Raw genomic sequence first — 12,694 nt, forward strand, 5'->3', positions numbered from 1 at the left:
AAAAACGTTTTATTTAGAGCAATCATTAAAAAATATATACACAAATTTAAAATTTAGAAAATTATGTAAAATCTAAATTTTCTTTTGTTAATGTTACTCCCTTGTCCAAATGCCTCTGATCAAAATTTTCTGGCCTTGCCACAATTGAAGGTTCTTTTAGACAAGTAAAGAGAGGGCAACTGCCAAGCTTACATCTAAACTAAATGGTTGTACAAAGCATCATGACAATTTCAATACACATCTTGAGTACATGCATGGTTTGAGCCAAAACAACTCCAAACCAAGCTTCATTCATCAAGCATACAAGAACAAGCCTTCTGTTTCATGGTAGCAGTACGGTAATTCATATTACACATGAAATGAATTAACGAAAGATCGGTTGATCCTTGGTACACAGACAATTCTTCAACCTTTCTTATATTCTCCTTTGCATTCTGCTCTATAAATGAAATAAATTCACCAGGTCATTTTGTTTACATATTTGACAGTTAGAAGTGAGCTGTACTTCGGTAAAAAAAAGCCAAGGATCAAAGACCAGGTGCCTTGACGTTGGTATTGGCTAGTGAAAATATTTGCCTTACCGCAGCACTCTCTTTCTACTAAGTATTTCCTGCTCTTTCAATCGATGCTGGAACCTTGCAAGGCGAGCTTGAAGGCTGACAAGACTAGCTGCTTTGCGTGAGAGCACAAAATTCAACTGAGTTACATAATTGTCAACATGGCTTCCTGGTTGGTCCACTTCTGCCAATAGTTTCATTTCCTGGAAATCAAATAAAAACGAGTGAATTCTCACCATTCATCTTCAATGTTCTCGAATGAGATTATTTACTTGATGCTAAATGAGTTTTCCAGCCATAACGCAATAATCTAATCTGATTGTTCATTGAAATGAAAATCATTTTCCAGAAAAAAAAAAATTAACAATTGTTTGCTTACTTCACGAACGATCTCCATTGTATCTTCAATCTCTTTTCTGTGAGCTGAAATGAGGGCCTCTTCCTCCTATACACACGACAAAATATTAAATGCATGGTCTATGTTCTAATAAGACTTACGACACAGAAAAATCAGAATAACTGAGTACACACTGAACCTCGAGTATCTCGTTGATGCTTTCGTGAGTAGGTTGCTCAGATTCATTCGGTTTAGCGATGGTGCTGGTTATATTAGAACTGTTTATATATTGCCGCTGCTTATAGCTGCTAGTTGGCACATCAGAATCTTCGCCCTCTTTTCTTGGTCCATGTCCTGGCCTTTCATCCCTGTAAGGTTTTTGCCGTGGTGGAGACACTTTCTGCACCTTATCTTCTATATCATCAGAATTCTGTGAGTAGAAAACTGAGTGGGCCTTTTGACTCATAGAACCCTTGAAAGTGTTTTTAACATCAGGCCGTTCGGTTTTCAAACTACCAGCAGTATCCCCACTTTCCTCATGGCCATTTAAGGTAAATTTGGAAGAAAAACTAGATGGTAGTTTCTCATCATCAGTAGAAAAATTGTAAGGTAAACTTTCCTTCTCTAAAACCCGTCCACTTGTACCCACTGCTCTAGATTCTTGACGTTGCTCATAAATATCCTCTGTCTCAGCAGAAAGAGACAAAGTTGGTGCTGATGAAGATTCTTTGACACTAGGTGGCAATGAACTAGCCTGATCCTTCCTGGGATTCCCACCTTTTGATAGACTTTTGACCCTGTCAAACCATAGCTTACTTAAGTTTAAGCTGCGTAAAATTTATACGCAAGGAGTGAAGTAGAGTACACACGAGAAATCAATTAAAGAAATAAAATAAACAGACCTATCAGCATATCTCAAAGTATTGAGAGTATGCTCGCACGAACCAGCATTTGGAGAAATGCACGAGATCATAACAGTCCTTGAATTTCCGACAAAGGAGTCACGAAGGACCTCAGTTAGTTTGCTACCACGGAATGGTATGTGAATCTGGTCATTGTCAAGAGCACGAATACACTCCTTAAGGGCCAGAAGACTCTTGTTGATTTCTGCTCCTTCAATCCTGGATACAAACAATAATATGCCCAAATATAATCCCCAACCATTCATAAACAAAACAATTATGAGGATAACTTAAAGCACGTGTTAAACAGATCCCTTTATAAAGATCTAATAATGCTTGGTCACAAAATTATTATTGCAAAAAAGACCTAACAAGTGACCTTTACTAGATTCCGAATATCAGTTACCAAAATGTCCCATTTAACAAGAAAAGAAAAACAAAAAACTCATTTGAGAAACTTCAGAATTTGATTAATAAATGCTTCCAGTTAGAGGTGTCAAAGACATCATTCAATCAACTCTAAAGTCATTATTAAGGTTGACAGTCGCTAAAAAATTAAAGAGGAAAAAAAAAAGAAGAAGCAAATCCCAAGTAAGAATAATCCAAGACCAGCAGAAAATCCAAAATGGCCATTCCATTCTATAGGTCTGTTCTCCAGAAAGGCACCAAATTTAACAGTTTAACACCAAACACAACCAAAGTCTTTTTTCTGGAATCAGAAAAACCACATTCTAGAGCACCCTCTAACCAAACCCGAACCCAAAAGAATATGAAATAATCATGTAATATATTCATCACAAACTTCAAGATCAGTAAAGACAAAATTAAACAGGTTTTACACAATAAATAACCAAAGATCATAAAGGCGTTTCTTATTTCAGATAGCGAAATCAATCAGAAAGAGGGTAAATACCAGAAAAATAGGTAACAGCTTGAAAATATACAAGACAAAAGTATTAACTTTCCATGTGTACTGAAAAGTTTGTTTGTGGAAGAAGCAACAAAGGACATATATTAAAATCTTTAATTTTTCTAATTCAAAAACAATGTTAAACGCAAACAACTATAAATTTCTACTGAATTTCTGCAGAAAAAATACCGAGTTTGCCGGTCATTATCTGTAGTGTCGGCCCCTCTCTCACTACCAGCAAGATCGATGAAAGAAATCTTGCCAACAACCTTCGCATTCCTGGCATCATTTCCATCAATATTTCGTTTAGATTCCTTCACCTCATTGTGCTTCTTCACAGCCAGTTGCAATATTGCATGAGATCTGGAAGACTCTTCATTAGCACCAGTAGAACCTGTGCTTCTCGCTGCATTTCCCTTCTCAATGTATTCTTTCACAATCTGTACATCCAGGACTTCAAACTCCTGCAATCCAACAATGCAAACTTGTTGTCTTCCATCCTCTCTCATACAGAGTTTCCTATATAAGAAAAAATTAGAAACATTAGCCTAGATAACAAAAGTTTTTTTAAAAAAGAAAAAGGAAAACAGAATTTAATGGTCACCCCTCACAAATCTGGAGGTTAAAATTCAGAATTTAAGGAAGTAAAAAATCATAGATTGTCATTTTATTATTACAGTATAATAAATACTGCATTTACCCATTTAGTTGCTTTAATAATGCAATTATCTGCATCATATAGCAACGAGTAAGATTTCCAATACAAAATAAAGGAGACCAAGTTAGAATACTAACTTCCTATCACTAAGAAGATCAAAAAGTTTTCCACCATATATCTCAAAATAGCTAAGCCACAACTTGAATCTTTGAGTACGATAAATTGGCTGATGCAGGTATCTAACAAGGTCTTCTGCAGCTCTAAGAGGTAGCGGCTGCATGGTGTATGTCTTACCACTTCCTGGAGAAAGAGAAGACGTAAATTCAGTAATCCTACAGAATCCATAGGATCTTAAACCATTAGTTGAAATCAAGAATAAATTATCTTCATAAAATTTCAGAACTTCAGTTCACACCACACTAAACTGCAGCAACACACAAGGACGGACCCAGGAATTTTGTTTAGGGGGGCACAGTTCATATAAAATCACAAAAGTATATTTATATCAACTAAAAGACGAGCATAAATGTTTGTTGTGTTCCTTTCAAGAGCTAACGGAAGAGAGAGAGTTTTTTAGAATAGGCCGAGAAGGAATATTAGGAAAAAAGGTTTTGTAGCATTATACAGTGCTTGCTTGGTGATGGTCATGTTCTTTGTAAAATAATTTATTTTATTAATTAATAAGGGTATATTAGTAACTTTACAGGAAAAAAAAATGAGGGTGGGCCGCCCATGATCCCCCTCGTCCCTGTACGAGTCCGCCCCAGGCAACACAACACCAATTAATACAGTCTAGAACCAAAGTGGTTCCATCCAAAGAACCTCAGGCATTCTTGTATAAAGTTGTTGAAGCAGCAAGAAACTTCTTGGTGTATTTTTTTTATATGAATAAAAAATTCCATCACAAAATATCCATAGAGGTACTTTGATTCAATATAAATAAGCCTGTGCACCTTTCTTCATATGGATTTGATAGTTAAAAATGAATTGGATCAAGATACAAGGAAGTGTAAGATGGTGTTGATGCAAATGAATAGCAAATTTATTCAGCATGGAACCTCATAAAGGTTTTTGACAAACAGAATCTAGTACGTTTACTCTATGGAGTTGCACCTGAACTCTACATGCAGGCCGCATAATACAAGGCCATCAGCAGTCGGAGACTAAATAAAATGCTTGAAAGATAAGCAAGAAGAGAAAGAGAGAGAGAAACACACCTGTCTGACCATATGCAAAACATGTTGCTTTGGTACGTTGAAAAATGGTAGGTATGATTGGCTCCACAGTGTTACGGTATACCTAATTAGACAAATCAAAAGACCAAGCGTGAGAACGTCCAAACAGAAATACAAACATCCCCACTCATTTCCAAACTTGTACATATGAATCCCACCCAGAGAAGAAAAAGTAAGGAATTTTTTTTCCAGCATGAACCCTCGATCAAATCCACCCAACCCAAAGAAAAGAGAAAGAGAAACTAAAGAAAGTACATTCCAGCATATTTCTTTTTTTTATCATTATTACCTACTGTGGAGGGGAGACTCGAACTCGAATCATTATAAGGGGTAGAGGGTCAGACACCAATTGGGCTAGGAGCCCGGTCTCACATATTTCTTAATCAAGGTATTACCTCATCATTTGTTACATATTCATCCAGAACCGCATCAAAATAGAACTCATGTTTCTCCACATAAGCTGTCAGGTCCACCTTCATTATGATTCTAAATTGTTAGCCCTGAATACCAAAAAGACTAATGGAAAATTATTTACTCAGTTCTATATTGATTTCTACACCACATTATCAAATGAAAAATACTGTTTCATGACGTTAAAACTGTTACATACCTTTAATTTTGGTTCATGAACTGATAAATAAACATCATCAGACACAGTGACAACATCATCCTCTTTCCGAGCAATTTCCTTCTTATTTAAAGGTCTCTTACGCACCTGAATTCAGAGGAAAGATGTGCATATATTTCTCACTCAACACACTCAAAATAGCAATAAGAACTGCGTTGATAGGTATCCAGTTTCAAACACTTCCGTAAGTATGCAACATACCACAACTTTAATCTTGGCCACATTGTTTTCCCTTGAATTGTTCTCCTTCTCATTTGCCAACGATTCTGCAGCAGCTTCTACATCTGTATGCACTCTTTGTTGTCTGCTGGCTATCTCTTCATGGTCAGTTTCAAAAGTTGTAGTAACAGTAGGCATGAAAGGTGATGGCTCGAACGGCTCCAAGATAACATGCTGAAAACAAATTAAATTTACTTACATCAGGATTGGACTTTTCCTAGTCGCTACAAGGAAAAATTTTGTTTAACCAAGTCAATATTTAAGCATGCTTACATCAGATAATAGCTCTGTATCATCCATAGAATGTAGATCCAAAAGCCCAGCTCCGAAATCACCCCTAAACTCAGGGGAATAATATCCGTCTGACAAAGCAAATGCACCTGAACTATGGGTACTCGGAACATAAGGATCAGAAACAGATTCACCATTAAAATTGAGATTCCTCATCAGTTTGAAGAGCCTCTGCTTCTCTTCCGCGGACTGTGGTCCATAACCCTTCGCACACAACCACAAAATCCTCTATCAATCAGAAGATTAAGATGCAAGAACTAAAAGATTATTCACTCATACACTCCCCTCACCACCACAACCGACACAAAAAAAAAGAAGAAACAGAAGAAGAAAGTATGCACGCAGTAACAGAAATGCTCAGAAAAACAGGATTGGTCTTCCTTACTTTTTGTCACTTGTGATAAAAGTTCTAATTTTCACGATACATTTTCCTAAGTGAAAGAGAATAACAATGCACCTCAAAATGTTGTCCCAAAAACAAATTAAATGAAACGCGCTAAAGAAAGAGGAGAACAAATCATAAAAGACGTGCGCGTACATACAAGGAAATACTATTATTACCTGCATTAAAAGGTTCGGCAGCACGCGATGATCAACCGCATTGGATGCAATAGGAGAGGCCAGATGCTGCAATCCAGCAGACTGGAGCCATCGCGCCATTACAGCGGCGTCGCCCGCATCACCACCGGACATACTAGGTCCAGTATTGTCATACAAGGCGGTGGCCGCAGCCGCACCGCTCGGCTGCACCTGGCCGCCGACGTGGCGCATCGATCTCTTAAGGGGAGCCAATTTTCAAGATCTATTAAACAAAAACTTCCAAGAATCAACGGTTGATGGTTTCAGCAAACAACAACAATAATGATCATGACAAGTATCGTTCACGTTAAAAATAACAATGCCTTAAAATACAAAACGGGACGATTTTGATTAATACTCAAAACTTCAAATGCGATCCCCACACGCACCCGCAATGCAATATAATTAACACCTAGATGGGAAATCCGAAACAAAATCAAAACATCAAACGCGATCCCATGCAATACCTAAAAAAAAAAATCAGCTCAGTTCCCCAGAAAATTTCTACAATGCCGATTGCATCACCAAAAATGAAAACCCTGATAAGATCAACCCAAAAGACAACACATTTCAATCGAAAAAACATATAATCAAAAGCGGGCCAAGATTAAATATATAAACAAATATATCCACACCCATATACGGGAATCAACACCGATTCATCAAGAAACGGTACAGATCTGCAAATTCAAAAATATAGAACCAATAATCAAGATTTGGGTTGGCGAGATCTTCACAAAAATATTAAGAGATTACTTTGAGAATAGTGAACAGAAAGCATCAAGCGATGATGAAAAAGAACGTGAATATATACATACATACACACACATACAGAAGCGTTGGTATCTTTACTTAGCTTCAGAATTTGTAAGAAGAAATTCTATATATAAACGGCTAATTTGAAAATCGTATGCATGAACATTTTTTCCCTTTCAACCAACCTATTAATTTAACACACGGATCTAAGTACATAAAATAGGTGGATTCAATCTATATTTATAATTAAAAATAATATTTTTTTTATGATCCATTCAGATCGGAGAATCTTCCTACAAATTGTTCCGTTAAAACATCTTCTAACAATCAATAGAAGTTTGTCTGATACGATCATGCTGTGCTGATTTGGGAAAAAAGTTAGAAATTATCACAAACCACCACAAATTTGGAAATTTACCCACCTGAATAAAAATTCCACTGTTCTTTTAAAATTTTTGATTTAATATAGTTTCTATTTATTTACCACAAAATTATGTACATCCCTAAAATATACATTGAGGTAGATCCAAATAATTATTAAATAGTGTGGAGTTGGATAGCAAGTGAAGGAGATGATTTTTTTGTATTTAATAACATCTAAAGATATTTTTTAAAAAATATAATATACAAACATCGAACTATTGTTAAGATAGTAATGTTCGATAATAAAAGTTCAAAAGCTCGTATATATATTTAATATATAATTATTTTAATAAAATATTAAAGCTCGCAAACTATCGAATAAAATAATTTTAGCTCGAGTTCAGTACGAAAAAAAAATTCAAATGTGCTCGAATTTGACTCGAGTTCCATAGAGTCGAATACAAATCAAATATTTAGAGAGTTAACTCGAAAAATTCGCGAACCAACTTGATTCGTTTACGGTGATGCACTACATAAAACTCATAACAATGTCCACATCGAATTCACTCATTGATTCAACGAAAGTGGACACGATTAAGTTGATGAAGATTAGATGCATTGTGCTTAGCGGCAAAAAAATACTAAGTCATTGCAAGGGAAAAAAAATGACAGGAAATAGAAAAACAAAGTGAGACAGCAAAATTAATTAATCAAATAATTTTTGTAGACAAATTTTATTTTTTTTTCATTATTAATTATGTTAGAAAATATTAACCAATTTGTCCTCGATCGCTTAAATTACGATTATACCCTTGATGGCAGCTGACTTACTGAATTTGATGGTACAAAAGCAATTTATGGTTTCTGACACCTTTGCCTCCCAATTTGAATCCAACTATGTCAAACCCTACTTGTCATTTAAATAAATAAATATATAACTTTAATAGTCACGTTATATAATAAAATAAAAAATAATAAAATTATTATTATATCATGAAATTAAGTATATAATATATAATGAGATATGAAAAATAAAATTTTTATATGGAATTTTTTATGATTTAAAAAATGTTGTTCAAGTAAGCATAATATAAATAATATGTATCGGATAAATATGTATAAGGCCACAAACTTGATCAAGCAAATAAGATTTTTATGGAATTCGATTTCAAGTTTCAGATACTCAACCAATCCAGCATCTGACTTTTAACCCAATAAAATTAAATGCTGTTGTATGTTAATATTGCAGTCCCGATTTATCATGGCGTCAAGTGAGATTTGGGTCCCTACCACATAAAATAAATCCCACTGTTTTCACACTTTATTATTGGAGAAATTTGAAAAAAAAATTATGTGAGATGGTCTCACGGATCGTATTTTGTGAGACAGATAAAGATTCGTGAGACCGTCTCACAAGATACCTACTCGAGAAATGTACATGAATGTTGATTGTTAATTACACTCTATTAATCATCGTAAGTGCGTGTGTTTAAATTAAGACTCTTGGAAATCCCTTTTTCTATTTAAAAAAAAAACTAATGATTAGTAAGATGTTTTTATTACATAATAAATAACGTATCGCGCCCGATACGAATTCAAACTATGCAAATGCATGCTATTTCAATTGCTTATAGTTCAATAATTTCATGAAATTTCAATATCTTGTCATATTTCTGAACAAGGAAATTGTACTAAATAATGTTGATCTCGACAATGATAATTATCTTCTACTAGTAATAATCCTAAGGTTTGCTCAAACGGCAGCATATCATCGCGTCTTAGTTTAAATCAAGCTATTGTGATTAGGGATGACAATGGAGCGGGCGGGACAAGGTCAGGTTTGCCATCCTCATCTCCGTCCTCGTCCCTGAATTCCGTCCATATCCCCATATCCGTCCTGATCTCCGCTTTTTCGCATTCGGGGAATTCCAAAACCCGAAACTATAGGGATCAATTTCATATCCCCACCCCTATCCCCGTTTAAAAATATTAATATGACAAGACGATGACGGATTCAGAGATTTTCTCAAACCAAAACTTATTATTATTAGTGATAATATTAATTTTAATATCAATAATAATAATAATAATATATTATTATTATTATTTTTAAAAAAATCGGGGATTTAAAAAAATCCTCGAACCCGAACCCGAAAATTGGAGATCCACATCCTTGTTTCGGGTTTTCACTGTAGGACCCCAAATCCATAGAGAAAATTGTCATCCCTAATTGTGATGGAATAATTGGGAATCAAAGGTAATATGTATATACTTTTTAGAATGTTAGAAACAATAATATCGATAAAAACAGAAACACGCATATGTTTGGGGTGGTAATAAGACTAAAAAAATTGTTTATATTTATTTTAATTTTTTAAAAAAAAAACACTATTAACTTTTAATATCTAATATTTATTAGGCTTTTAAAATTTATTTCCGTGGAATATGACTTATAATATAATTATTTATCTATTTACTATTTTGGGGGAGGCAGAAAAATATAAGTAAACTATTTTACACTTTTCAAATAATAAGGAATAAATATATTTACGCACCCTAATTAATTCAATGGGGGAAATTTCTTGTAAAATATTTCACATGTATTCAATTCATTCACCCACTCTTGATGCAGCCTAACATATCATGCCTTGCACTTCACTTTCTTTTTTACAACTTTTTTGCTTTAGCTTGAAAAATGGGACATTGAATATATATATATATATATATATATATATATATATATATATATATATATATATATATATATATATTTCAAGATCCTAAAATTTCTATAAAAAAATTTCTAATTTCCTAAATGTCAATGAAAATAATCATACAATAGTAAGAATTTGCACTTTACAATTTACACGCATATGCTATATATTTAGACTTTAGTTACTAGTAGACACGAAATGCGCTAGTTAAAATTTGTCCGCGGTTCGAATGATTTAAACATGTGTAGTTGGTTCAAAAAAAATTTTAAAGAGAGAACTAAAAAAGATCGTCTCACATATTTTTTTATTTTATGATAATGAAATTGAAAAAGTCCAATTATTTTAAAGAAAATGATTTTATATTTGAAAATTTTAAGTCGATGGTGATTAAATATTATTTGATTTAAGAGTCCATAGGGGCAAAACGGTAATAAGACAGCAACTCCATGTTCATACAAAAACACACTCTTTACGTCCGTACGACAAAGCGGAAAAACCCCAGAAAAGAAATCGAACTCAAAAATCGTTAAAATAAACAAATGGAACCAAATTTCAAATCTACGGTTCCATGGAACAGATCAAGATCTCAGTCAAGCTCCAGAATCATCATCTCCGCCGAAGATCGAGACTCTGTTGAAGAGAAGCAGTAGGACGAGGAGGAGAAACAGCGCGACGCCGAGAGGCGAGCCACTGACGCGGTGAATAGAGTTCGGCTCACCGGAGGAGAATATTCCGGCGACGAAGGATCCGCTTTCGGAGGATAGGAACTGGATAGTAAGGAGGAGCAGTATCGGCAGGAGGAGGAGACCTACTGGAGTCAGCAGCTCAGCAATGAAGCCTGTGACCGCCTCACCTTGGTCTCCAAAAAAGGTTGGCACCACCATGACAACCACCACCACCGCCGCCAAGATGGCTGCGTGGGGAGGACCGGCGCGGCGTTCCTCTAGCATGTTTTGGTTTGATGTGGGTGCGCGTGTTGCTTTCTCCGTCGGGTTGGGCTAGCTGGCCTGGTCGTGACTAAAATAGGGCAATGAGACGAAAACTTCATTTGAAACTATAATATAATATTATTTTATAGTTAATTAAATATTTTTCAATTAATTTATCTATTATAAAACAATTTGAAATACTTCATAACTATAAAATAAATATTATTAATTAGATAATTATAATGATAATTAGATAATTATAATGATAGAACAAGTTGAAATACCTCATAAATATATAATAAATATTATTAATTAGATAATTATAATTTATTTTATCTATGATAGCACTGAGTAAATGCCTGAATATTAGTTATTACATGGGAAAAAACGAACAAATTAAGCTACAAAATTCAGTAGTTGAAGAATTCCAACCACTCAATATTGGTCACAAGTTGGTACAAGATCTCAACAAGGGAAATTGGTGAAATAACTTTGATAAATTTTTTTTTTTTTTTTAAAATGACTTTCTCAATTGTATTTGAATTATATTTGAGGAAGTCATTTTCTTAAAAAAATAGTTGATCGAGGTTAAAAAATAAAATATCTCAAACATCAACATGCATCAATTAATTTTTTTTTTAAAAATAATTGAACAAACAAACGGACTGCAAGGTACGCTATGATTAATAACAAAAATTTCAAAAAAATGGAGGTGGAGCAGACTAAAACCACCTCATACCAGATTCCTCATGTCGGAATCCAAGAAATATAAAGAAAACGAAAGCTATACTTGTCTTGGGTGAAGACAAAAGTTAATAGTTAGGTTGTTGTTTTTACTGTAACTGTTCGATTTGGTATTATCATTTTATGGCGGGGATTTGGCAATCACTACTATCGGGGTATCCAATAATTTTTGAGCTCGAAGAAATAGCTTGTAAAGAACACTAGTTAATTGGGTAGATAGAACTAAGCAAGCCTAGAAGTGTAAACGAAATATTTCAAACCGACTCGAAAAATATTTTATTTGTATTCGAGCCAGTCGAACTTTAGAGCGCAAATGATATTGTTCGATAGTTCGAAAAAACCGCTCGCGCACTTATTATTTTATTAATATAATTATATAATAAATAAATAAATTTCGAGATTTTCAAGTAATTATTTGCGAGCAATATTGGTTCGAATCTTTTGGAGCCGAACTTGAACTTGAGTTTTAATTCGGACCAAGTTCGAGTAATTTTTTTTAAAATTTTTGAGCTTCGAATCGATCTCAACCTCGAATAGAACTAATTCGAGCTGAATTCGAACCTTAAATTTTTCTTCACATTCGGTTTGATTTAGTTTGTTTACACCTTAAGTGAACCTTGTGCAACATATTCAACCGACAAAATTTAAGTGAGTATTTATCTGTGTTAGAAAAATGAGTTTTGTACTCATTTAGAATCAATAAAATAATTTGAACGAGCTACGTGGTGAACAGAATTGTTTCTCAATTACCAATTAGGACGAATGAGAAATTAATTTAAATTTTATCGAGTGAAAAAATTGAATCGAAAAGATTTTATTTTATATATATATATATATATATATATAATAAAAAAAATTGAAATCACACGGCC

General features: G+C 34.1%; 2 protein-coding genes across 4 annotated transcripts; both read right to left on the minus strand.

Moving 5' to 3' along the window:
• Positions 1 to 222: 222 nt before the first annotated feature.
• LOC140830764 (kinesin-like protein KIN-13A) lies at positions 223 to 7,253 on the minus strand. Of its 3 annotated transcripts, none has more exons than XM_073194237.1 (14): positions 6,952 to 7,245; positions 6,784 to 6,855; positions 6,299 to 6,539; positions 5,720 to 5,941; positions 5,429 to 5,620; positions 5,210 to 5,314; positions 4,995 to 5,072; positions 4,582 to 4,663; positions 3,502 to 3,664; positions 2,896 to 3,225; positions 1,797 to 2,015; positions 1,094 to 1,691; positions 937 to 1,002; positions 223 to 760 (listed from the first exon to the last, which is right to left on the minus strand). In XM_073194237.1, exons 3-14 carry the CDS (start codon positions 6,506 to 6,508, stop codon positions 578 to 580), a joined length of 2,448 nt encoding a protein of 815 aa, XP_073050338.1. In that variant the 5' UTR covers positions 6,509 to 6,539; positions 6,784 to 6,855; positions 6,952 to 7,245; the 3' UTR covers positions 223 to 577. The 3 variants fall into 3 exon arrangements, with proteins under 3 accessions (XP_073050338.1, XP_073050337.1, XP_073050340.1); XM_073194236.1 differs by having other exon boundaries at positions 6,729 to 6,855; XM_073194239.1 differs by lacking the exon at positions 6,784 to 6,855 and having other exon boundaries at positions 7,135 to 7,253.
• A 3,313-nt stretch (positions 7,254 to 10,566) lies between these two features.
• Positions 10,567 to 11,193, minus strand: LOC140829726 (uncharacterized). The gene has a single exon (XM_073193032.1). The coding sequence runs from the start codon at positions 11,097 to 11,099 to the stop codon at positions 10,740 to 10,742; it is 360 nt and encodes a 119-aa protein (XP_073049133.1). The 5' UTR covers positions 11,100 to 11,193; the 3' UTR covers positions 10,567 to 10,739.
• Between the last annotated feature and the right edge of the window lie 1,501 nt (positions 11,194 to 12,694).

The sequence above is a fragment of the Primulina eburnea genome, chromosome 4 (genome assembly GCF_022965805.1).
Source record: "Primulina eburnea isolate SZY01 chromosome 4, ASM2296580v1, whole genome shotgun sequence".
NCBI lineage: Eukaryota > Viridiplantae > Streptophyta > Magnoliopsida > Lamiales > Gesneriaceae > Primulina > Primulina eburnea.